The sequence below is a fragment of the Vulpes vulpes genome, chromosome 7, assembly GCF_048418805.1.
Source record: "Vulpes vulpes isolate BD-2025 chromosome 7, VulVul3, whole genome shotgun sequence".
Classification (NCBI taxonomy): Eukaryota; Metazoa; Chordata; class Mammalia; order Carnivora; family Canidae; genus Vulpes; species Vulpes vulpes.
Window position 1 is genome coordinate 45676085 of NC_132786.1, and position 26857 is coordinate 45702941.

Genomic DNA, 26857 nt, shown 5'->3' on the forward strand with positions numbered 1-26857 from the left:
GCTACGAATGACCCATTTAGGTTTCCACCGCAGAGCTGACGAGTCACAGAATTCAGGTTTTCAGTTACTTGGACTTAGAGACAGGTGGAAGGACCAGGTAGCCCGCAAACCTTCCTTCGCGGGTGCGTCCAGCCACCCAGCAGCTGTGCGTTTTCGTCTAAACCACGAAGCCTGTATGTTGGCAGGACTGGGCTAAACCGGCAGGAGAGTCTGTATGCGGTGGTGTCCAGCCTGCACCTGCAAAACCAACAGGCTTAATTGCCTGCCATTCATGCCTTCCTTGGACATGATCGCCCTGTTGGAGGTTACTTAGAAGTCCCACAGGAAACCTTTCTGACCAGATTGCACTTTCTGGTCGAGTCTCTAGGATTTTCCCAACTAGCATTGTTTCGATGCTTAATGAAACTTAGCATACTATCACTAAAAATCTTCATTTATATTTTGTGTGGTTGAAATTGTGATATTACCCATTTATATTCCGTCCTTAAGGGGAAAAAAATCAATTTTTTTGTTGGAGATTGGGAAATGAGAATTTGATTGTGTGTGTGTTGGGGGTGGGGTGGGGTAACAATCTTCTTGTCAATCTTAAAATAGCCAGTTAATTTGCTGTTCAAATTAAGCAGAATAAGTCTGTTCGGAATAGCATAGTAATTGCAGTTTGGGACATTCAAACTGTGGCAAACCATTGGCAAGTTGGGAGAAAAGAGAGGGGCTTGTTTTTGTAGAGGAAAGGAAGTTGGAAGCTGGATCCAGAGTCCACTGTAGGAGAACAAGAGTTCCATTTTGGGGACTTCTCACAGGCTGATTCGTTGCTGGGACAGTAGGAAATCTTCCTTCCTATTATTAGAGTGATAAAGTAAGCTTCTTCCTATTGTGGAAGGTACAGGGAAGCTGTTTCCTATTGGGGTCTGTAAAAGGTGGTAAGTAGTAGCGTGTGAGAAGTTCTCCTTTAGGGCTTCCCAGCTCCATTTTTAATGTGAATCCCTTTGTTCATTTTCAGACCCTCTTTGAGGAAGTTTGACTTTTGAAACATTTCACATGATTAAAGTGGTTACTGATTCAACAGTAAGCAAGCGGATCACTGCAATGTTCATTAATCCAAGACATATTTACTGCCAGCCTTCAATGTGCCAACCATTTCTTCAGACACTGGGGTGAAGCAACAAAAAAAGAAAGTCCTTTCATGAAGCTTACGTTATATGAGAAGTGGATAATACACACAATAGATGAGAAAACTGATATAGAATGTTATTACAAGGTAATAAGTGTCGTAGAGAAAAAGCAGAGTAAGAGGAGAATCACAATGTTAAATCAGATGGACAGGATAGGCATTACTGAGAAAGTGAAGTTGGAGCAGAGATTTGAAGGAGGTGAGAGAGTTTTCCTGGCAGGTGTCTAAGCTGGGACAGAGGCTTAAAAACAAGAATGCCTGACATGTTTGTCTACAGCAAGGAAGTCAGTGTAGGTAGAGCTGAAGTAAGAGGAGGAAAAGAAGTAGATGAAGTCCCAGTGGAAAGGGCAGTAGGGCAGATTACATAGGCCATTGGCAGCCATCGTAAAGGGCTTCCCTCTGTGAATATATTAGATTATCTTGGACCTTAAAAACAGTCTGCAGAAGTAGAGGATTCCTGTCTTTTAGTATATATATAGCTATTAGGTTTGAAGACCATTCACTTTAAATACTACTGAGGGTACTTTAAACATGTCACCTAACATATTTTTTTTCCCTATGAGAGGATATTCATTGGTGGTAAAGTGGTCTAAGCAAAATCAGATTCTTCATGTAGAAAAAGTTATGTCAATTGGCATAATATTCTTAGGCATAATTTTCACATAATTTTGCATTCAACTTTTAGAGGCCTTTTATATACTCTTGATTCTGTTTTCAAATTAAAAATATTAAATCTACTTTTCCAAAGCCTACCATTTTTTTGCATTTTTTTCTTACATATATATTTTCTTCTACTCCATTCTTAAGTACTAGGGATGTATAGAAAGTCAAGGCAAGGTGTGTGGTCATAGGAAAAAATTCCATGCTTTTGTGGCATACTGACATAGACATTTAAGGGGCACCTGGGTGACTCAGTGGCTGAGCATCTGCCTTTGGCTCAGGTCCTGATCCTGGGATCCTGGGATGGAGTCCAGCATCAGGCTCCCCACAGGGAGCCTGCTTCTCTCTCTGCCTATGTCTCTGCCTCTATACGTCTCTCATGAATAAATACATAAAATATTTTTTTAAAAGACATTTAAATGTACAAATAAATGACTATCTTTGTGGGAAGGGTGATTCAAATACTATCTTCACAACAAGCATCAAGTTTAAGACTTGGATAACCTGTTTAGAATGCAAGAGTCAGTCAGCATCAGTAATCAAAATGTTTATCAGAATAGCTGAAGTTCTTGGCAAGCTGTGGACCTTTTTAAATCTCCTACTAACATTCCTAGGTTTCTGAGGTGGAGCCTTGATTTAAAATCATTGCAGTCTAACCACCCCACCCTAAATGAACTCTACTGCACCTAACACCACATTACTCAGAAGAGGTAAGGCTTGATTTAATAAAACTGAATATTCAAAAATTCAAGAAATAAAATGTTTGTTGCTCTTACTGCATATTCTTATATAGTTCCCTTTTAAATAAACCCTTATAGGTACCTGTTTAATGTTCCTGCCAGTTGTTTCTCCAAAGTTTGTACTAAATTCATGAATTCTCTTAGTACATCTTGAGCACTTACGCTAGGTGCTGGGTAACTAGTGAACAGATGGCCCATGCCTTCCTGGGGCTTTCAGTTTTGCGGTGGAGAAAGATGATGATGGAGGGGAAAATGTAAATCAGAGGAGTATCTTGAAAACTTTTCAGTACATTTAGATCATTATTCCATACTCTCACTTCTGGTTTAATACTGTAGCTGTATTTTTCACCAACCTCAGTTCCACTCCTCTGGTATGCAGTGGCCACATGATTTGCATGAGCCATATCCTTATCCTTATCTCTGGAGGTGGGCCCTGGCTGGCCTGACATTAAGGCTGCCCTATCCTTCTTGCCACGGTGCTTGGCTCTGGGTTTAATCATTTAGACTCCTGAATCCAACAGGCTGTTTTTTGAAGTTTGGAGTTTTGCTCCAAGATTGAAGCAGTTGTCCTTTATTTTCTAACAGGAAAAGGTTAGCTAGTAGTTCTTGTTGCCATTGGCATTGATGCTGTGAACTTGAGGGGAGCTGTGGAAGATGGAATAGATACTGTGCACAGCACAGAGGAGAGATGGAAAGAAACTGGGTCATTCTGACATTGTTAAGCTGCTAAATCAACCCACTGTGGAGCCTGTCCAACAGCTGGACTCTTCATCAATGTGAGCCACTACACTTCTTTGTAATTTAAACTAGTTCAAGTGGTTTGCTTGCAAGCTTGTATCTGAGAGCATCCTAACTGATGCACGTATTAAAACAGGTATTCCTCCCTTCTCAAGAGCACAAGAGGATTTATTGTAAAGCTATAATGCTAAAGTTTCAAGACCTTCACTTCCTCAGGGCTCTTCCAAACTTTCTACCTAATTTCGCACTTGTAATTTTATATTATTTTCCTTAAAAAGAGGACTGTCCAAATTGTGTAAGCTTCAGGCTTCACAATCAGATATTTTGGGGAGAAAACATCCACCTTTCTCTCCAATTCCTTCAGTCCACATGTCCCTGGGAAAGGCGTGCCTTAATTAATTGGTAAATAGCTGGAAGGGTCACTGCACACATGTGGCCTGGCCTCTCTTGCTCTCTCACGGAGAGCTGCTTGCTCATAGTGGTAAACTCATTGTAGCAAGCCCTGGGTGACAATAGTGAAAGGGGGAATAGTTGCTGCCTTTGACCACATCTTCCAAAACTGCCACATGTCCAACAAAGTTTAAAAACACAGTGTTATCATGATGGCTGTGAAGACACTAAAGAAAGCATCATGAAGTGCTGGTGCTGGGAGATGTGGAGAGAAGGCAGTCAAAGACGGGTGTCTTTTGTATGTACTCGTGCCTCCTACTTCCATCCCAGCCTTACCCTCCCCTGTTCACTCCACTCATGTTAGAAACTGGCTGTGCTCCTGGAGAGCAGTTTGCATTTGTCAAGGGACTGAGTGCATGAATATATTCCAGAGGAGAAAGACTTGGGATCCCATCTCAGCCTCAGGTCCAAGTGTTCTCTCTATTCCAGATTACTCAGCAGTAAAGCTGATATTGATCCGCCATCTAATGCCCGTGTATTTTTCTCAGTTGTTTTCATTCAGAAGGTGAGGAGAATGATTATTGCCCTGAAATGACAACAGAAGTCAACAATAGCAATTATAGTGATAATCTATATATAGAAAGTACTATACGACCAGCTAAAAGTACCAAGCAAATCCTAAGTGCTATGAAAGAAACATGCAGTAAAGTACAAATTCCTGATCTCAGGGAGTCTCCCAACTGAAAGAGAAAATAGGACTGACATAAATATATATCAACCTAGGAAGCCAATCACCATTCTAATGTATTTTATATATGTTGTTATTAGATTGAACCATATGAAATCACCATTTTTGTAGTGGTTAACAACAACACTTTCACATGACCAACGTATTATTACCAACACCCCCATATTCACAATTATTTGACTTGACTTGGAAGCCAGTGCCATCACACTGTAGATATCTGTAGGCCTCTAGTGTCTCTTGTTTCTTCTCACCCCTTGGAGCTTTTCCCCACCTGGCTCACTGTTGGAATCAGTGTAGCTTCAAATAGTGATTCTCAATATTTTTGGTGATTGCAATGTCCACAGAAAACAAACCTCATAATACTCTGGCCTCTTGACTTCTCTTGCAATGTTCTTGGCCTCTATTTTACCTCAAATACCCAATTCCACATTTGTATCTTAGACATTGGAAAATTTACTTCATTTGGCTTGTAAATACCACTGTCTTTTGATTCTTCCTCACTGCCACATCTTGAATATCCAATGTTGCTTTCTTCTCATTAACTGACCTCTATACGTGAATATCCAATGTTGCTTTCTTCTCATTAACTGACCTCTATCCCAGGCCAGTCTTCAGACGTCTTTTCTGCTTTTCCCGTGTTCACTCCTTGTATGCTTTCATCCAATATCATGTCAATGCCTTCTCTATTTTGATGACTCTTAAATTCATGTCACTAGCTCATACCTTTCACTTAGACTCATATTTGTCTTCTCTACATCATCTACTTGGGATATGTAATAGGCATCTTAAGCTTATAATGCCTGAAACTCTTTATTTTCTCTGTCCCAATCCATACTGTTCCTATCTCAATAAATGGCAATTTCATTTTCTAGTTTGCTTAGACCAAAGAGCTTATAAGTTACCTTTGACTTTTCTCTTTCTTACCACGTAACCAGTAACCAGCAAATCCTATTGGCTCTACCTACAAAATATATGCAGAATCTGATCACTTCTTACCAGTTCCACTTCTGCCTTGGTCCCAGTTACTCTCATCTGGATTATTGTAATAACCTTGTAATTGGCATCCCTGCTTTTCCCCATCATTGAATCTCCACATAAGTCAGATCATGTCACCCCTTTCCTCAAAACCCTCCTGACTTCCTACTTCACTCAGAATGAAAGCCAGTGTTCTTAGCATGGCTTACTAGGCTACTTAGGATATGGCTGGCCTGCTTCTTCTCTGTTCTCATATCCTTCTAGCTTTGCCTTTTCTCAGGAAGCTGTAGCCACACTGGTCTTCTCTATAGGCTTCTAACATGTCAAGTATGCTTCACTTAAGAAACTTAGTACTAACTGCTCCCTCTGTGTAGAATGTTCTTTCACAGATATCTATGTGGTTTATGCAAATATTCAGATACTTCTTTACTAAGGAGGCCTTCCTATAGCATTTTATGCAAGACTCCACGTATATTCCTTATCCTCCTTTTCCCCACTTACCCTGACTCCAAACATCATCACCACCTGCTGTTATACAGGCTTTCATTTTGTTTAGCACCTGTCTCCTGGCTAGAATATGTAAGTCTCACGAGGGCAGGGGTTTTCTTTTGTTTAGTGTTTGATCTCAGCACCTAGGACAGTGTCTGACACATTATATCACTCAATAACAAATAACTATTTGTTGAATAAACTAAAGGAACTGCATTAACATCATATGCCAAGTGGTGTCTAAAATAACATAAAGAATCACCAAATTACAAATAGATTTTTTTTCCAGAAGTTTTTAAGTTGGGTGTTTGGAAATCAATATGCACTTTACATACAGATATGAAGTACTGTTATTATTCCCATCTATGGTTGACAAATCTGAGACAGGGTAAGTAATTATGCTTAGCTTTTCTGATTTCAGGAATATCTAATCACTACACTAAATTCCCAGGCCAGATCCCAAAACCATATGTAAGTTACATAGTTCTGATATACTCTCTATATAGGAAGAATTACAATGGAAGACATCTACCTTTTACACAAACAGCTGTATCTAGAGCCTGGATTGACCTTCTAGCTCTCTAGATTGTTCATTTGGTTACCCCTATTCCTTGATGGTCTTTGTTTTCATCAGCCTGTCTGCTTTCTTCCTCTATTACCCTCACTACTTTGTTGCTATTTTCCCCTCCCTAGCTTTGATCCCATGGTCCATCATTTTACTACTCATTTACCAATAGATGGTTTTTGTTTTTTGTCCTTTCATTATCTATCCTATAACACCCAGCCATGGATAAATATAAATCTGTATCTTCTATATAGCTGGAGCTAGGCTGCTGAGTTCTCTTCAATGGATTAAGTATCATTATAAAATCATTATAAAAATCTTCTTGGTCCTTAATACTATGTAGCAAATCTATGATTCTCATGTACTCTGTGTCTCAACAACTCTTTCAAACCTCCTTTCCAAAACTTCGGTCATCTATTTCTTACATTACCTTAGATTACCTTATCTTCTTCCTGAAGAAAATATACATTTCAGAAGCAAATGGCCTCAATTCTTTGCCACTAAATTTATGTACAGATCTGTACCTATATCTAACCTTTCTACTTCTGCCACCATGAAGAACTTCTCCCTCCTACTTAAGTCTAATCTCTTCACTTGTCTTCTAGGTTCTAATCTCTGCTTCCTTTCAGGAATACCATGCTATGAATTGTGTCTTCTCTCTTACATTTCCAACCTCTTCTCTCTTGACTTCTTGATCTTAGGATTTAAATGTACTCAAATCTCCTCTGTGTTAAGAATAGTCTCCCTCAGATCCTGTTGCTAATCTCATTCTCCTCCATTCATAGCCCACGTTCTCAAAAGAGTACTACACTGGAAATTCCCAGACACTGATTCATGCACTAGTATCAGATCATCAAGAGTTCTTATGCATCTGTGGTAAAATAAGAAACAATAAGTTAATGCTGCCCACGTCTACCCATTTAGCAAGTTCAAGATATGTTAAAATTACCAAGTCATCTCCTGAGGACTCACATTTTCCAAATGTGTAAAATTCTAAATTTATTTAAAAAAAAACACTCCATTTATGCTTCACCTTTCTATCTTCCTTAACTGTGTGTGAATTTCTATAATATAAATTCCAAAAGGTAGTAGTTTCTGCATTTTTAATGTTTTTCTCTATATGGTATATATATTTTATGGTGAGTATATTGGAAAATGGTAAAGAGTATATTGGAAGATGGTCTTTTATAAACTCCAAAGAAAGCAACTCTATATAAATGAGAGGCATCACTAAGTATCATTTAACTCTGTAAGTTATCTTTTGTTAGGGTTTCTAAATAAATAATTCACTGCATTTTGCAGAATATATGGTCTTTGTTGCGTTATTCTTTGGATGCTAACTTTGTGGCTAAGTATGAGTCCAATTTTTGCATGTTCCAAATGCCTGAAAGAATATCAGTCCTCTTATGTCAAGTGTTATTCACATATCCCATAGGTCACATTATATGATTATGCTATTTAATTCTCTGTATTTTGTCTACTCAATTTATTAATTATCTAGAGATATATGCTATGGTAGATTTCCAATTTCTCTTTGTAGTTCTTAATTTTTGCTCTATATTTAGATGTGTACAAGTTTATAATTGTTTTATCTTCAAAGTGAAATGACTTTTATGGTTATATAGTAACCTGAATTATTTATATAGTAATTTCTTCTGAATTCATAGTTAACATAGCTATTATTTTTTTGATAGAATATCTCTTCTCCATTCATTGATTTTCCTGAATTCTTATGTGTCATTAAACAATTTTTGCTTGATATTTAAAAATATGATTGAGGAGCACCTGTATATCATTCTAGGTTGACAATTATTTGTCTTAGCTCATGGAAGATACTCTTCTGCTATCTTCTGTCTTCATATCTGCTAATGAGAAGTCAGCAATCTGCTGAACTGCCATACTTTTTGGGTGATTACTCTTTACCTTCTAGCTGTTTTTAAGATGAAATGTTTTGCTATGTAGCTCTGCAGTTTTACCACAATGTGTTGAAGTGGTGTGCTGGGGATACACTGGGATTCCAAGATCTGATGTCTGAAAAATTCTTAGTCATTACCTTTATTACCTTTCTCCCATTCTATTAGCTGCTTCTTATATCTCAATTGGACATATATTAGACATTTTCATCATGTTCTGCGTCTCTCTTGACTTTTATTGCATCATATATTCCATTTCCTTCTCTGTATGCTGTACTTGGGGCCACTTATTCAGATATATTCTAGTTTATTAATTCTGTCTGGCTTTGTTTAATGCACCCACTGAATTTTTAATTTAAAAAAAATTTTAAAGTTCTTAATTTTTTCTTTCATATCTGCTTAGTCTTTTTATTATGTCATATTTCCTGCTTATATTCCAGAGTTTTATTTCTTTAAACATGTTAAGTATCTTTAATATTCTACATTCTACCTTTGATATTTTTAAATCTTTTGTTTCTCTTTGTTCTAATGGTATTTTGTTTCTCTGTGTATTTTTAATTTTCACTGTGAGCTGCTTATTTTGTTCGAAAAAAATTTTTGGCAGGTTTACTTTAAGGTCCAAAAAACATAACCAAATGAGACCATTTCAAATTGAATTATCTCCTTGAATATAAAAAATAGTGAAAGAGATTAAAGGGGAAAGGAAAGAAAATGAGTGGGAAATATCAGAGAGGGAGACAGAACATGAGAGACTCCTAACTCTGGGAAATGAACAAGGGGTAGTGGAAGGGGAGGTGGTGGTTGGGGGGGTGGTTCGGGTGACTGGGTGATGGGTACTGAGGGGAGCACTTGACGGAATGAGCACTGGTATTATGCTAGATGTTGGCAAATCAAACTCCAATAAAAATATACAAAAAAATAAAATTATCTACTTGAGATTTTTTTCTTTTAAAATAAGAGGTAGTTTGACTTTGAGTCACAAACCCATCTGAAGCCAGCTTATGATTACATCTCAAGGGAAGATTCTTTTTCTTTCCATTCTACTTAGTGACAAAATGAAACATGTATTTATTTGTCCCCTTGTTTGTGCAATAGTATATCTTTTTTTTTTAAGATTTTATTTATTTATTTATTCATGGGAGACAGAGAGAGAGAGGCAGAGACACAGGCAGAGGGGGAAGCAGGCTCCCGGCAGGGAGCCTGACATGGGCCAGGATCACGTCCTGAGCCGAAGGTGGCACTAAACTTCTGAGCCACCGGGGCTGCCCAATACTATTTCTCATTCACTGTTATCCTTGAATGGATAGCCCTTTGCAGTATCCCATATTTTGGGCTCCTGTCAAAGCCAAAGCTCAAAGTCTCCAGGATTTGGTAGAAACTTTCAGGTGAGAGTAAGCTTGGTACTCATTGGCCTCTGACATTCCTTCTTTCCCTTTGTTTGGTGTTTACAGATTCCTTCCTTTATGTGGATGAGTGGTTTTATTCAAAAGATCTTTAAAAATATTTTATCCAGTGTATTAGTTGTTTTATTAAGAATTACCATTCGTAGTATCTAATCTGTCACACTACTCAAAGTAGAAGTACTGGTTTTATAAAATCAAGGTCAAACTCCCCCACTTCTCTTGGGTTTAAAATGAGATGAAAAATCCCAGGAAAGAGAAAAAGGAAGAAAGAAGTCAGTGCATTTAGTAGTTGTTAGTTTGTGACTATGTAGTTAAATGGTTGATATTGGTACCATTCCCTTCAACTCCTGGGCATGAGTTGTAACAATCCGGGGGTGAGGGAGGAGGAGAAGAGGTGTAAAAATAGTGAATGTGTTCTTAGACATGTAAGATGACTTTTCATCCTTCATTTCTTATTTATATCATATGGCAAATTGGTCATTTTCTAATATTAAAGAGAAAACTTTAGATCCTGTTTACTGTTGAACTGGGCAAGATCTTAGAGGTAATATATTTGTTATACAGGAAAATTTGAGTATTGAATTGAAAAATGATACTTTATATTCTGTGAATGCAGTGATATTAAATAACACAATGTATTAAAAATAGTAATTTGTTAGGTTTAGAAATAAAATACTAACTTTAAGAAAATTAACTGTATTAATAACAGAGAGGGCTTGGAACTGAGAAAGTAGGTTTCTAAACATTTCAAATGAAAAGAGCCCTGGGTAAAGGGATGCCCTTGGAGAGTCACTCAGAGATAGAGATCAGGGTTTCCAATCTTGGAAGACAATAGCAGAAAGCACCACGTTTAAACCAGCTGGTCTGTAGTTAATTTAAGGTGGAGTAAAAAATCATCTGAGCCAAGAGGACAGAATTTTTTTAAGGCAGATGAAAGGTCACAAGAGCGTGAATGCTGGAGTCAATGAAACTGAGATGGGAGACTCCATGAAGACAGGGCTATGAACCAGATTTCAGGTGGGTCAGGACACTGACAAGGAGCAGTGCAGAATTGCAGTGGTAATGGGTGTGGACAGTATGTGCTGCAAAGCCTGAATTGATGGGTGGGGATAATGAGAAGTTTCAAAACTGATACTTGGGGCCATGATATATGATTCTTCAACTCTGGGTGCACTAGGATGAGAGCTGAATTCAGTGTGGAAAAATTCAGAAGGGGTATCTTCATGGGAGAGTCAAGAGGAAATCTATTAGAAGTTTTTGTTTACCCTTCTGTTAAATGCTTAAATCTTTGCCCATTTTCCTATATTATGGAAAGGGCACACTGGTGCGGAATGAGGCTAGAGTAGTAAAAGGAAAATGGAAAAACAAAGTTGGTAGTCACAGACGGAGAGGTAGAAGCAGCAGTGATGGGGTATATAGAAGGCCTTCTAGAGAGGATTTTTTTTTTAATTTTTATTTATTTATGATAGTCACAGAGAGAGAGAGAGAGAGGGGCAGAGACACAGGCAGAGGGAGAAGCAGGCTCCATGCACCAGGAGCCCGACGTGGGCTTCGATCCCGGGTCTCCAGGATCGCGCCCTGGGCCAAAGGCAGGCGCCAAACCGCTGCGCCACCCAGAGATCCCTAGAGAGGATTTTTGAACTAAAAAGAACAAGGCAACAAACATGCAAGAGGGTTGTTTCTGTAGACCATTAGCGAAATTATTTTTCGACATAATAGGAAATGGAAAAGCATTCCTGCTGCTGTGCAAGCTGATCTAAACTAGGATTTAGGGTTGAGGTATTGTAGAACAGCCTAGGTTGGTCTGCAGTCCATTGGTCTTTCCTAAATGAGCACCACATTTGAAAGTTATTTTATATAGACAGGTAATATTAAGCTGAATGAATCCTGGTGGGCTGCTAAACAAATTTTAAGTTTCCCCGAAACCTAGGTGTTTACCTCTGGGTTTTTTCTGCTACCAGTTGAAAAACAAAACAAGGGGCACCTGGGTGGCTCAGTGGTTAAGCATCTGTCTTAGGCTCAGGTTGCGATCCTGAGGTCCTGGGATCGAATCCCAGCATCAGGCTCCCCGCAGGGGGCCTGATTATCCCTCTGCCTATGTCTCTGTCTCTCTCATGAATGAATGAATGAATGAATGAATGAATAAATAAATAAATAAAATTTTTAAAAATAAATAAAAAACAAAACAAACCCTTGGTGGAATATATTTAGCAATAGAATAAGAAAAATACTAATGCTTACACAAATATAAGAAATAATAAAGTAAAAGAATAAGTAAGACACTAGAAGCTTAAAGCATTTCCTATTTTTTTCCTATGTGATTGACTAGCTATATAACTTAATTTTGTCAGGTGGTAGTTAGGGAACTAATAGAAGTCATGACTTGATTTCTTACCTTGGCATCTACTTATATTTAGGTTTTTACCTTTTTAAAGGAATAATGAGGTGTGCTTTCTTTGTTCTCTTCCTTACAGTTCCACTTAAGTTTCTGAAGGAACAGAATTAGGAAATTGCATGGTGGAAAAATAAACACTAGTAAGTGATGCTACACCCCTTTTCCCTCTACTGGCAGCACTCAAAACAGGATTGCAAAACCTCATTAGGTTTGCAAAACACTGTAAGAAAAATAAACACCTGCAGATCTTAATTTGTAAGTCCTGGGTATGCTCTCTGAAAATTTATCCTTTATGAAATACAAGGGCAGTGTTGAAACACAAAGCTAAATAGAAAGATGGCATATTATTTCTCCATCACAGAAAATAAGCCTCAGTAATATTTAAGAGAAGTAGTCCAGTAGCATAAAATTAAATACAGCAAATAGTGTCAGAGATTTTCCTGGGGTGAAGTACACAGGAAATATCATAAAGCAAAAACCTGCCTTAACACCATCAAGTACTCTTAATGAAATGTGCACTCTAATATAAACTTAACAGGTGGGTGAGGAAAGGGGAAATACAGTTGTGGATTAGCCTTGTTTTTACATTTTGTTTCTAATCTTTTCATTAAATGAAGTGGATCTCAACAGTATTGAGCCTGAAAAAATTATAATGGAAGTTACCTGCATTAAGGCCCTCAGGCTAATATTATGATGACAATACCATTAAAAAAAAGTATCATAAGAGAAAGTCACAGTTATAAAAGTTATCCTGTCATAATAATTTGGTTAGTAAAATATGTGTTTTAATAATGTTCTTCTGTGTCCTAAGACTTCAGAATAACTGAAAAAATATAATTCCTGCTAGAATAGTGAGTTGAAGCCATGGACTAATTGGCATCTAGACTGGGAGTGACCCAGAATTGCATGGTATTTGGATGGGTACTTGGCCATCGGTTTTGAGGAGTTCATTTTCAGAATTCAGGTCTATCTTAAGAGGTATGATGCATTCATTTATTTTAATGATTTCTTTCTTGGGGATGTTAGAGTTTTGTGTCTGTATCTAAAAAGGCCCAGGCAGGTCCTTAACTAAGGGAGGAGAGGGCAAGAAACTAATGAGAGTCTGAGCAGGTCCTGGTGGATGGAGTAGCTGATGCTAGACCACCCCTCTCACACAAAATTAAACTTTGGATAAAAATTAAAAATTATCTAAAGGTAACGGAGAAAAACATGCAGAAACTTGAAGAGAGTTAAGACTAGTAAGAGGAGAAATGTATTTTTAACATCTTTTTAACTTATGGCAGGATCAGTGCCATTAAGAATATATAAAATTCAAATAGAAAGTTTAAGTCATTTACTAGTTGAGGAATCAGAGGTCAAAGTGACCAAAGAACCTAGAAAGTGAGAAGGAAATCCTGAAAAGGAGTGAGCCACAGAAGGTAGTAGCCATACTGCTCAAATCTCTCAGGGATCTCTGAACTCCACATCCTTGGGGCTGACTCAAGCAGCCAAGCTAAAACAAAAAGAAGTGAATAGATATTTCAGATATTGCCCACCACTGGGGAGACAGAATTTGGAGCATTAGATCAACAAGTTAACTTCCTACTAAAAAGAAAATAAAAATTCCTCAGAAGAACACAGAATGCACAATTTCTACAATGTATTGTTCACAATGTCCAAGATACGATCTAATCAGTTATATGAAGAGACATACTCAAAAGACAATCAGTGGAGATTGACCTAAGATGACCCAGATGCCGGCATCAGTAGACAAGGATTTTAAGCATATACTATTGTAACCCTGCCCTCAAAGAAAACCCTTGTAATGAATAGATAGGAAATTTCAGCAAAAATAGAAACTGTTAACAACAATAGGATCAAATAGATTCTAGAAGTAAAAATAACGTACGAAACTTAAAAATCACCAGATGTTTATTAACAGCAATTTGGAGGTGATAGAAAAGTGAGTCAGTGAACCTGCAAGTAAGAAAAATTGAAATGATCTAATCTGAAATGTGATGGACACTGAGGGGGCACTTGACGGGATGAGCACTGGGTGTTATACTTTATGTTGGCAAATCGAACTCCAATAAAAAAATGTACATAAAAAATGATCTGAAATGTGACCAAAGAAAAATTGGGTGTAGGGAAGCTTTTTGTTTAGTGTTTTTGTTATATATAAAGCCTTTTGACACGTCTACTGGACTGGCAAATCAGGGGAATGCTTTTTGTTTAGTGTTTTTGTTATATATAAAGCCTTTTGACACGTCTACTGGACTGGCAAATCAGGGGAATGCTTGATCAGAAGGCATCTTGATTTTGTCAGTGCTTTAAACAAAATTTTCATGACATCTTTTTTTGCAAGGAGAAAAATGTGGACCAGATGATATTTAGATGTATTTATTCTTCACTCCTGCCACTATGCCAGGCTGTAATGGGGTTTGGAGTAAAGTGCAATGATAGAAACGGGGAAGGAACAATTATCTGTGATTTTTTTATTGCCGCCTTCCTTCAGTTGCACATAAACTCCACAAGAGCAGGCAGTGGATATTTTTAATCTGTATCTTCCCCACTGCCAGGACCTGTAATTAGTTCTGCTCTCTGGAACTAGGACGAGACCTGGGGGAGCCTGAGGGGGAGCCCAGTGACAGGAATCCAGGAATGCATAATGTTCAGCAATTGAGGCAGACAGAATGCTTGTTCCAGGGAAATCAGTCAGCTGGCAGATGGTCTCAGGTACTGAGCTATTGTGGGAGGCAAGATTTCAATCCCTTGAGAGTAGTGTTTCTCAAAGTATAGTGCAGATCAGTTGCCTCAGAATTACCTGGAATGCTGGTTAAAATGTCAATTCTAGGGCACGATCCTAAACTTGCTGACATCTTTAAGGGTGGGTCTTGAAAATCTACAGGTACGCTAGGTGATTCTTACATATATAAATATGAACTATATTTTTTAGGGGTTGGGAGCTGGCAAAAGCAAGGAACAGACTAAGTCCTAGGGTATGTGTCAAAAACTTGGCAATTAGCATCTTGGGCTGGAAATTTCTTTGTTGTGGGGGGCTGCTGTCCTGTACACTGTGGGATCTGTCCAGCATTCCTAGTCTGTAACCCTGTAGATGCTGGTAGCATTCCCCACCCCACTCCCCAGTTATGACAACCAAAAATGTCTCCAAACATTGCAAAATGTCCTCTGAGAAGCAAATTAGCCCCTGGTTGAGAACCACTGCTTTGGGGGACCCAAGTAGTAAGCATGTTCCTAACCTAAGGATCAGAGGAAGAAGAACACAAAATGGGGAGATATCTAGGTATTTGAATTGGAATGGCAAGTTAGGACTAGATTTACAACAAGAGCCCTTTTATAAGGTTGCTATTGGTAGCTTAGCTTCCTTGCTGTAGAGGGGCCATGTAACTCCAGAGCTGGTGACCTATGGAATATAAAGGCTGGGAACTAGACAGGTCTGGCACCTTAGGTCAGGTCTCAATCCTAGCTGTACATCATCAATGGGGAATTGTAAAAACATATGGATGAGTCAGCCAGACTTGGTCCTTCTGAGAATTTCCAGGATGAAGTCCAGGCCTTTGATACACAACCTAGATTCTGGAACACTCATAGGGTTGGATGACATCTGGAATACCATGTTCAGGAATTCAGAGAGACACAGGTGAGGAATGAAAGTGTTTCAGCCTAAAAGACCTCAGCAACATGTAGTATCTGAACCTTTTTAATAGCTCTGTTCTCCGTTCTCATCCTGTCCCATCATCCTCCACAGGTGAGGAAAAAAGCATTAAATACAGATACATTGTGGCTAAATTGCTCTAAGTAGGGAATTTTCCCAATTTTACTCTTATCCTCTGTTCTGAGCCTACTTGCTCTTTTGTAATGTTTCCTGTTCCCATCCTAGTACCTAATACCTGATTTCTTTCTCTTTTCCCAAGCCACTTTGTCTGATAACTGGCTTGTGTGAGTTTAGCAATATTTAGGAGGCAGAATCAATCAAAGCCCCGTTGACTAGATTGGGAGCTTCAAATTTCTTTTTGAAGGTCCCAATTAAGCATCAATGGTATAAAGACTGTGAAGCAATAAGAGATTCCATAAGCTACACAAGAAACACAAAGTTCATAGAGTAGCATCTCATGCTTTATGACAAACTCTAGAAAAGAAAAAAAAATTCTGTGGCATGTTCAGTGTGTACTCTCTTACAATTCCATGTGAAACACTGCAGTTAACTAAAAAGTACATCCACGGGGAATCTCAATTAAACTTGATTAATCTTGTTTAAACTAGCTACTAGTTCAGCAATAAATCCATAACAGCCCAAGAGCTCTGTAAAAACACTTCCAGTGATTATTTTATTCAGAAACAAACAAACAAACAAACAAACAAACAAACAAACAAACAGGAGAAGAAACACAATTCTGGTCATTTGCAGTATCTATCAGCTTTCAATTTGGCTCTCCTGTTTAAACAAAGACAAATGATAAAAATTATGTAAAACAAGCCATATATATAGTCAATTACTAAATACATACTCACACTCAGAAATTGTGTACTCAATTTTGATTATTATATTACCATTCTACTTATATTAAAATACTTTCTAATTAATATTTAACTTTTCAATGTTATGTTTCATACTAAATGCATTTTATTTATTAGTCTGTCCTAATCTTTAAGAAATGTTGCCTAAGAGCTTTTTCAATCCACAGTAGCAATTTTAATCACCTCTGAATTTAAGTAAGACCTAAACTTCTATTTAACAGGGTGGCAATGTTCTATTTTTATAAGTGGTAAAAGTTACAAGACATAGACCTTATTTCTTTTGCATCCATATCTTGATCTTTTTTTTACATTCTATTCTTGATTTCTTAAAACTATATACATGCTTTGCTCAGCAGGAAAAATTCTTGTATCACTAACTTCCGGTAACAACTTGATCAACTAGGTAATAGGAAAACAGGATGAAGCATTATCTTTATCGAGTAGAGTGAAGACATATTTTAAGACTGATTTTGCAACACAGGGCTTGAAGGAGTGGCAGATTACCAAATTCTCTTTCAATCTGGCACTTATTTGATTTATGTTTATAAAGTTACAGCTAACCCCCTCTACCCACTTTTTTATGTTATAAATCTAGGACATTACTTACCTAAATAAGAACAGTATTAGATATATATTAATAATGTGCTGTGATAAATATCCTGCATACTTCTAAATTCAACTTAATAAAAGCGGTTCAGTTTTATTTCATTTTATACTTAGTCATTTTTGAACTGATGTTTTTATCTCATTTTTAGGAACCTGTACTATTCTAACTAGAACCCACTGAATTTTGGAATTAAACTATTTCTTTCTAGCCCTGATTCTAATAGTTATAGAAAGGTAATGTCAAATTTATGAAGGAGTTTCAGTTAAACCTGAATGTTTTATAACAAAATATTTAAGTTTTTGGAATCTGGCTAATTTTAGATATTCTTTCTTGGGTGATCTTTCCCCAGACTTATGATGTCCTTTTTAGGTAACATTACTATGTTCACAAATTAGAAGACAAAAATTTAAGAACTGTAATAATTGAAAAAGAACACTGGTTATATATATATATACCATTTCTACTGGATACTGAAAATAGTTGGAAATAAATAAAAATATACCTACCTGTCCAGAAGTGTTTCATGCAAAAATCCATCTTTCCGGGCCTTTTTGAGAATTTTACTGTCTTCTTTACTTATTTTAAGTTTGTGGTCTTGGAAACTCTGAAATTTCTTTCTGTTAAGAAAATGCCTTTCTTAAAAATCATCTCAAACTTTGATTATACATATTTATTCATAAACTTACAAATACTTTTAAACTCTCTTGTTTACTTAAAAAAATAATTGTATTTATTTAAAAACATATAGCTTTTCAACTGCAAAGATGACCTTAGTGCTCCTCCATGAAGAGGACAGCTATTTGGGCAGCTCTACAAAGCCCCATTTCCACTAAGGCATGTTAGCTGGAGACCCTAAATCCTATCTATGGAACAACATTTGGCTGGCATTATATACTGATAAGCTATAGTCATTTTATTAATGAATAGGGAGAAAAGACTAATCCAAGTGAACTTTAGCTTTGAAATCTAGCAAGGTAATTAGGAAAACTGAAGCTTTGAGAAAAGAAAAGCATTCAGCTTAGTTCTTTGTCCTAGAGTCTATTTTATGCTGCCTCTTGTCCTTCACATATTTTATGTGTCTTGAGAAGTACTTCACTGCCAAATCTGAAAGGTCTCAAAGGAAAAGAATACGTACACATAATTGATTTCACACTGTTTAACGTTTCCTTTGTCTTCTTCTGGAATATCATCTTTTTTCTTAGTTTCTCTTTCAGCACATGATCTAATCTGGACAGTGGAGATGCAAACCCAACAGGTTATACATGTATCTTCCCTTTCCCCACACTTTATTTATTTCATGAGAACCCCCTAGATGATTTCTTAATGCAAATGAAGACAACAATCAACTTAGCAATTGGATTCAGAAAAAGAGAGGTTCTCGATGTTTTTATTTACATATATAATTAAATAATCGTTATGTTCCTCTAGAACCTTTGCATCAAACACAAAAGACAAAATTATTTGAAGAACATTTTATAGATTAGATCCTGCTGAGCAATCAGGCAATAATTTAATTAATTTTGGCCACAAAGTAAATATTCAAATTATCCCAATAGTATTTATTTTATAACACTTAAAGTTTAAGATAGTAGGTATTTTACTTTGTATAGCTATTCCCAAATCCATTAAAACCTTAAACATGACACAGCTTACTTTTACTTAATTGGAATCCACTCCTTTTAAATCTTCCTTATATCCTCCTAAGTTGTGACAGATATTGATAAAGCAATTAGGATCCAATGAGTGGGACAAGAGAGAACAGAATTCAGGCCAGAGGAACTGGCAATTTGCAATCCAAAGTGATCTTTGTGGCTAAGAGTCCAACCAGTGCTATATGTGTGACAGGTTTGATTAGCAGGATCCTAGGAGACCTGGGAAGATTACTGGCCAGGACCTGTGACAATACTACTTTTGGCAGGAGGGAATGTGTCCTGATGGATAAGGTTAGGCTATAAAGGTGGAATGGCTGATACAGACTAGCAGAGCCTATGAAGTAAAACATAGGTGGAAGGAGTTCTAGATTATCACTGCTCAGAACTTCCAGGTACTTGACTAACCAAACAGGTCCGGGAAAATGTGACAGATACTTCATATAAAAACAGTAATTAAAAACAGCACAATATTTTGTTTTTTCCCCATAGATTTTATTTTGTTTTTCCTACATAGATGTTCTAAAGTATAGTGCTTTGGGGCCTCCCAGGGGGAAGATCAACCGGCCCCGAACGGAGCTGAAGAAGAAGCTGTTCAAGCGCCGGCGGGTGTTGAACCGGGAGAGGCGACTGAAGCATCGGGTAGTCGGGGCTGTGATAGATGAAAGGCTGATCACACAGCACCACTTGAAGAAGCGGGCGTCCAGTGCACGTGCCAACATTACTCTGTCTGGGAAGAAGCGCAGAAAGCTCCACCAGCAGATCTGGCTGGCCCAGAAAGAGAAAGCAGCCATGGATGTGGAAGCCCCCACAAGGCCAGTCAGGACTAGTGGACCACAGCCCAAGCGGCAAAAAAGGACAAAAGCACCCCAGGATATAGACATGGAGGACCTTGGAGATGAGAGGGGAATCTCTCACCCCTTCCACTAGAAGATTCTAAGCTGGAGCCAGAAAGACTCTAGTTGTCCAGAGGACTTTGGAGAAGGCATTGCCCCTTTTCATTCTCCCCAGACTCCTCTTCCTTCATGGCCTAGTGACCTGTCATGGAGGGATATGTTAAGAGGAAGAGGGTGGTGAAGAAAGACTGGAGAACGGGGCCCCCTTGCAGTCAGCTCCACTTGTAATAAAGGCCCCAAAGCACTATACTTTATTTGCATTGTTTTAAAAAACCATACTTTTAGGTAAGTGAGAAATCCACCAGCATTTTCTAATAACCTGTTTCTTGAGAGGGAGTATGATATGGAATGTCAGAATAGATTCCAGTCAGCTCGGCCTACATACACATCCTGACTCTATCATATTTAGCTGTGTGGGTTTCATAACTGATCACAACAGGTGAGGATATAAGGAGGCTCAAAGGCTCTCTCTTCATTGGTTATGTTAAGATAATAGGTACCTCACAGGAACTTTCTGAAGATTCAAGAAGGCAGTACATGTCACATTCAGCTGAGTGCCTGAAGCTACAGGCTTCTGTCCTGGTTTGTGTGTTGTTGGTGGTTATTTTTTAAACGTAATTTAAAAAAATCTTATGATTTAACACTTTTCATACACCTTGTAATTCATCCTCAGATATAACTGCACACCTACAGAATGATGCATATTCAAAGCTGGGTGTTACAGCACTGTTTGTATGAGTAAAAGATTGGAACTAGCCTAAATTTGCATTTATGAAGAACTGATCAAATAAATTACAGTATATCCCTAAAATAGAATATTATGTAGCTGTTAAAAAAGAGAAAAAATTTCTACACAGTGATAAGGGAAAATCTCCCAGAGAACAATGTTAAGGAAAAAAACCCAAAGTGTAAAGGAGTATATGCAGGAGCTTAACTTTATTGTAAAAAAGCAGAAAATTATAAACGTTTTTATTAAGAAACTAATAGGCTATAGAAAGGAGTTATCTCTTTATATGCTTATATTTTTAAAATTTTGAACCATGTGAACATATCTACTTAAAAATTATATTTTAAAATGCAAGCAAGAAAAAAAATAGGCCTAAAAAAGCATGTGGAACTACTCAAAAAAAGATACAAATATATAGAGGCAAGATGTCATAATTTCTCTACCACATGGTACAAACAAGCCAACATTTATAGGACTTATAATTAAACTTTTTATAATAAAGCTTATTTGGAGAATAGTATAAAAAACTGCATTACATCTTTAAAGTGATAGTAAATGACTATTCAAACACTTTAAAGATACAGCATTATATGAGACATCATGTACGTGACATATATCAGTCTATAGAGAAATGTGATGATTACCTTTATCATTTCTTCTTCTCCTGCTGTTTTACTTTTTGCTTCTATATCACCTGCTTCATTGCATCTAATGAAGCAGCTATTTGAGGCCAATAAAGCCATTTTCCCCTATATAAAACAAAGTAACAACAAGAAAGTTACAAGAATACCTGCAAAAGAATTCTTAAGCCTTGAGAATGAAATTAATTCCTCCTCTTACCCCCAACTCTAAAAGCAATCATTAATAATTTGGAGAAAACACAGAAAAAAATTATACAGAAAAGAAAACCAAAATCACCTTTAATCTTACTACTCAAAGATAATCCAGTAAATATTATTAGTATATTCTATTAGTAGGACTGAATTCTAACTAGGTAAAGTAGAACTGTTTCCTTTGGCCTTAGAGACCTATTGAGGATATAACTTAGATCTGCTTGAAAAATAATTTAAGACAATAAAAAAGACAATAAAAAAATATATAATGCACAGTAATTTACTCAAAAAGTGTTTTCAGTAAAATTGTCTTCATTAATTAGAAAATATAAAAATGTATGAGAGCTAGTTTTTGGTGCTTTTGAATTTACTGCTCAGAACTTTAAGAATTAACGTCAGGAATGCCTGGAAGGCTCAGCTAAGCATTTGCCTTCAGCTCAGGTCATGATCCCAGAGTCCTGGGATGGAGTCCCCCACTGGGCTCCCTGTTCAGCTAGGAGCCTGCTTCTTCCTCTCCCTCTCCCTCTGCCTGCCACTCCCCCTGCTTGTGCTGTCAGCTAAATAAATAAATAATTAAAAAAAATGTCAGAGGGACTTTTTATGTGGACAGAAATATTTACACTTTTTTTTTTTAGTTGTGGACAGAAATATTCATACTAGTTTTAGTTGTTCAATGCTCATTGTGTTATACTGATTCTTTTTTTTTTTTTTTTAAGATTATATTTATTCATGAGAGACAGAGAGGCAGAGACACAGGCAGAGGGGAGAAACAGGCTTCTTGTGGGGAGCCCGAAGTGGACCTTGATCCCAGGACCCCGGGATCACGTCCTGAGCTGAAAGTAGAGGCTCAACCACTGAGCCACCCAGGTGTCCCTATGTTATACTGATTCTAATTGGCAAACTTGAAAACTAATTTTCTTGTGTGTCTAAAGGTAGATTACACATTCCCTTAACAAATATAAACCTAAATTATGACATAAATGACTCCTTTGGAAAACTCTGAATACCTTAAACATCAGACAAGATATTTACAAATACAATCATTACAAAATGTATTAATAACTTTATATCACACCCAGTTACAAAAGGGCTAACAACAAGGATTTTTTTTTTTTTTTTAAGGATTTATTATACAAGGTGGCCAGAGCTGGGTTTTCTACTATCTAGATGACGCTTGGTAGGCCAGATATGGTTGTATGGTCCAATGTAATATAAGCCCATGCTGCTGACCTTTCAGTCAAGGCCCTCTTAGCAATCAAGTTTTTGTTTCATCAGAGACTTTTAAGTGTCTCTTTCATTTAAATTTTAAAAATTTAGTGTCTTTCCTAAAAATAAAGGGAAATGAACTTCCCTAACATTCAGTATGAGTGTTGGTATTTAACTTATCATCATCTTGGCCTTACAATAAGCTGGCCTTTTCCATTGCTAAAAATTTTTATTAGAAGCACCTCATTATATTAGTAGGGTCACCTAGAAGGGGTTGCAACCCATCAGTAGTTCATGAAATCAATTTAGTGGGTCCTGATCAGTATTGGAAAAAAACCATACAAAGAAAGAAGAGGTAAAGAGAACAGAAAATGCTGCAGGGCACAACATATAGATAAATAGGAATTAAGTACAACTCTTGCTTCAGTTATACTATGAATACACTGGGCTGAAATGTAAAAATGTTTCTTTCACTGGACTGAGGTCAGAAAAGTTTGAAAGCTACTGTACCAGAGATTTTATCCTGGGAACAAATCTAAATAATTGTCTTTTTTGGGGGGAATGCTGGCTTATTTATCATCTTGGAAAACACTATTGGATCCTATTTTGAATTCCTTATTGCATATTCCCATTGATGCAGTGAAATTACTGAACTCCTCTTTGGTTGGTGCCCACCAGTCCTTCCTGTTCTTTTTTTTTTTTTTTTTTTTTAAATCCTTTCTGTTCTTGATATAGTATCTATTTTTAGGAGACTGTTTAGCTTTGGTATATTTTTGTTCAATCTTTACTGTTTACACAATAGAAAAAGGAACTTCTGTATTCTGAAACAACAGACACAGACTTAACAAAATACCTATCTATTACAAACTGCCTACTTATAAGATCAATAAAAATTAATGTATTATCTTCATGCTTTTTTTGTACTAAAATTATCTTTTTGTACACTATTTGCTTTTCTCTTTGAGCTTTACTATAAATGCAGACATTTAGAGACTAATTGATTTCAATGAACCATTATTATCATTACTTATTACTTTATGCAGATTGTCCTGAGGCCATTCCCTTAAGCTTGCTCCATTGTCATCTTACTACAGTCCATGTTTTTGAAAGTATCCATAATTTTTGCTAAGAAGATATTCCTGAACTGTCCTGTTTTCCTGCCCCAAGACATAAAATTGGCTACTTTCTGTGGAGTCCTAGATCTTTAATGAAAAATAAGACCCAAATCTAGGCACCAAGGGTATACAAAAATGAGGATGGGCAGAAGTACTACTGCTGTTTTTGTTGCACTATTTCTTCTTCCCGTTTTATTGAGATATACTGGACATAATCACTTCATAAATTTAAGGTGTAAGACATAATGGTTTGGCTTAATACTTATTGTGAAGTGATTATCTCAGTAAGTTTAGTTAGCATCCATCATCTCATGCAGTTAACAATAAAAAGCATAAAAAACAATTTTTTTCCTTGTGATGAGAAATAAGGATTTACTCTCTAAACAACTTTTCTATATATCATACAGCATGCTGGCTGTAGTAATCATGCTATATATTATTTCCCTGGCACTTATTTATCTTTTAACTGGAAGACTGTACCTTTTGACCACCTCCTTCTCCCAATTCCCACTTCCAACACCCTCTACACTCCGGTAACCAACTGCAAGTCTGATGTCTTTTTCTGAAGTTTTTAAGATTCCATATGTAAGTGAGATCATACTTGTTTTTCTTTGTCTGACTTGTTTCACTTAGCAAGGTCTATCCATGTTGTTACAAACGGCAAGAATTACTCATCTCTTTATGGGTGAATAATATTCCATTGCATATGTATATACCACAACTTCTTTATCCATTTATCTATCAATGTATGCTTAGGTTGTTTCTAGGTCTTGGCTCTTGTAAGTAATACTGATACAAACATGGGGGTACAGATATCTTTTCAAGTTCGTTTTTTTGTTTCCTTTGGATATATTCACACAAGTGGGACTGTTGGATCTTATAATTTTATTTTTAATTTTTTGAAGAACTTCCATACTGTTTTCTGAAGTGCTACATCGGTTTGCATTCCCACCCGCATAGCACAAGGGTTTCTTTTTCTCCACATCCTCTCAGCATTTATCTCATCTTTAGAAGATGGTTATTCTAACAGGCAGGAAGTGATACCTTACTGTGTTTTTGATTTGCATTTCCCTAATGACTAGTGATGTTGAGCATCTTTTCATGTACCTATTGGCCTTTCATATATTTTCTTTGGGGAAAAAAGTTTAGTCAAGTCTTTTGCTCATTTTTAAATTGTGTTATTTGTTTTTTGCTATTGTATTAGCTCTTTATATATTTTGGATATTAACGCCTCATCAGAAATATGGTTTGCAAATATTTTTTCTCGTCCTATAAGTTATCTTTTCACTTTGTTGATGATTATTTCTTTTGCTATGTTGCACTATTTTTCAAGACTTTTTAAGGATATGACTGTTAAAGACCGTATCTTATATTGACAAGAAGCTTTTATGAACAATAATAGCACTTACATCTTGAAAGACTGGTTCCCATTGTTCTCTTGGTCCGATTGCATCTGACCGCCCCACAACAAGTCCATCTGAATTAATACCAAGGTATTTTCCATAGCCAGATTTCAGGGCAATTCTTTAACAAAAAAGAAATGTTAAAAACTGAAAGAAAATCAAATATAGAAAAAAATAATGTGTGTGTGTGTATGTGTGTCTGTATAAAAACCCAGACTAGGGCAGCCCCCAGTGGCACAGCGGTTTGGCGCTGCCTGCAGCCTGCGGTGTGATCCTGGAGACCCGGGATCGAGTCCCACGTCGGGCTCCCTGCATGGAGCCTGCTTCTCCCTCTGCCTGTGTGTCTATGAATAAATAAAAATAAAATCTAAAAAAAACAAAACCCAGACTAGCCATAGTCCAAATTTTCAAAAGCCACATGTGGCTAGTGACTACCATAATGGACAGTGTAGTTCTATATAAGTAACTTTATTTCATACTTATAATTTTATATCTTACTTATATCATACTCCTATTACATGCTATCAGATCACTCTCCAAAAAAAATCTGTATCAATATTCTCACCTCAAATTAGGAGAGCATCATTTTACATAGAACTATTAACATTCTTTTAGAAAAAATTAGAATATCAGAGGAAAAAATAGCATCCTATTTAATTTATACTTTAACCATTGTAAGTGACATTTGTACTTCCTTTCCTTTTAGTTTTTAAGTTACCTTCTTAATCATTTTTATATTGATGTCTTACTGCTTTCTTCAATGTTATGAATTCTGTATATACATACAAAGAATAAAAACTCATTGCCTGTTTCCTACACTTACCATTCAAAGAAAGTTGTGAAATGACAATGTGATTTTTTAATGAAATAAAATATGATTTCTAACTGTTAGCTTACCAATCCCTTGTGATGCCAAGGGATTGATTTTATATTCATTTATAGGTTAATTACAGTATAAAACAAATCATCATGTTGATGCAACCAATTATTAGAATACTGAAATTCATTTTCTGTATGCACTACCCAAAGTATCATACTGTACTTTTGCACTGTGATAATTAAAAAGGTCAGCTTATAAAATTGTAAAAACAGTGAGTAAAAAATTCTTTTGGTCTTCATGACTATTTAACATTCTCTGGTTTCAATAGTATTCCCTTCTTATATCTTCCTGTTTATCTCTTGTGAGATAAACAAGTGAGTTCATGTATCACAGCAAGTGAGTTCATGTGTCACAGCAACACCATACCAGGTTTTGCCTATGTCGGTTTTTTTTTTTTTTTAAATTTTTATTTATTTATGATAGTCGCAGAGAGAGAGAGAGAGACAGAGACACAGGCAGAGGGAGAAGCAGGCTCCATGCACCGGGAGCCTGACGTGGGATTCGATCCCGGGTCTCCAGGATCGCGCCCTGGGCCAAAGGCAGGCGCCAAACCGCTGCGCCACCCAGGGATCCCAATGTCGGTTTTCTTTACATGATCTTTCTAACCTATGTCTTATCTGGTCTGTGACATTATTAATCCTTATTTCTTTTCTAGCCTAGGATTATGTATTGCTAGAAATCATAGTGTATGCTTTTATTTGGAGCTTTCATTCTCTTTCAAAAACACAAATGAAATGAAATTTAATAATACCAAAATATGGCATATATAAGTTTTATTTTTAATCTTTTAAAAGATTTTATTTATTTATTCATGAGAGACACAGAGAGAGAGGGAG

At 36.7% G+C, this 26857-nt stretch overlaps 2 protein-coding genes across 4 annotated transcripts in view; one reads left to right on the forward strand and one right to left on the reverse strand.

The window, feature by feature from the left end:
• FRG1 (FSHD region gene 1) overlaps positions 1-26857 on the reverse strand; it is a 128999-nt gene that overhangs the window by 93436 nt on the left and 8706 nt on the right. Inside the window, exons 5-9 of one of the 3 annotated variants that reach the window (XR_012002594.1) lie at positions 25148-25262; positions 21229-21333; positions 18448-18539; positions 17819-17929; positions 16536-16622 (exon numbers count right to left, since the gene is read on the reverse strand). Coding sequence is in view for 2 of the 3 variants with exons in the window: in XM_025984567.2 (XP_025840352.1) it covers positions 16586-16622; positions 17819-17929; positions 18448-18539; positions 21229-21333; positions 25148-25262 (460 nt within the window). In the remaining variant the exon portion in view is untranslated. Of the gene's footprint in view, positions 1-1089; positions 4286-16488; positions 16623-17818; positions 17930-18447; positions 18540-21228; positions 21334-25147; positions 25263-26857 lie in introns of those variants that run through there. The other 2 variants (XM_072763694.1, XM_025984567.2) reach the window with 2 other exon arrangements.
• Positions 19247-20106, forward strand: LOC140599763 (uncharacterized protein C11orf98-like). Its single transcript, XM_072764933.1, has 2 exons — positions 19247-19255; positions 19454-20106. The coding sequence occupies exons 1-2, from the start codon at positions 19247-19249 to the stop codon at positions 19889-19891; spliced, it is 447 nt and encodes a 148-aa protein (XP_072621034.1). The 3' UTR covers positions 19892-20106.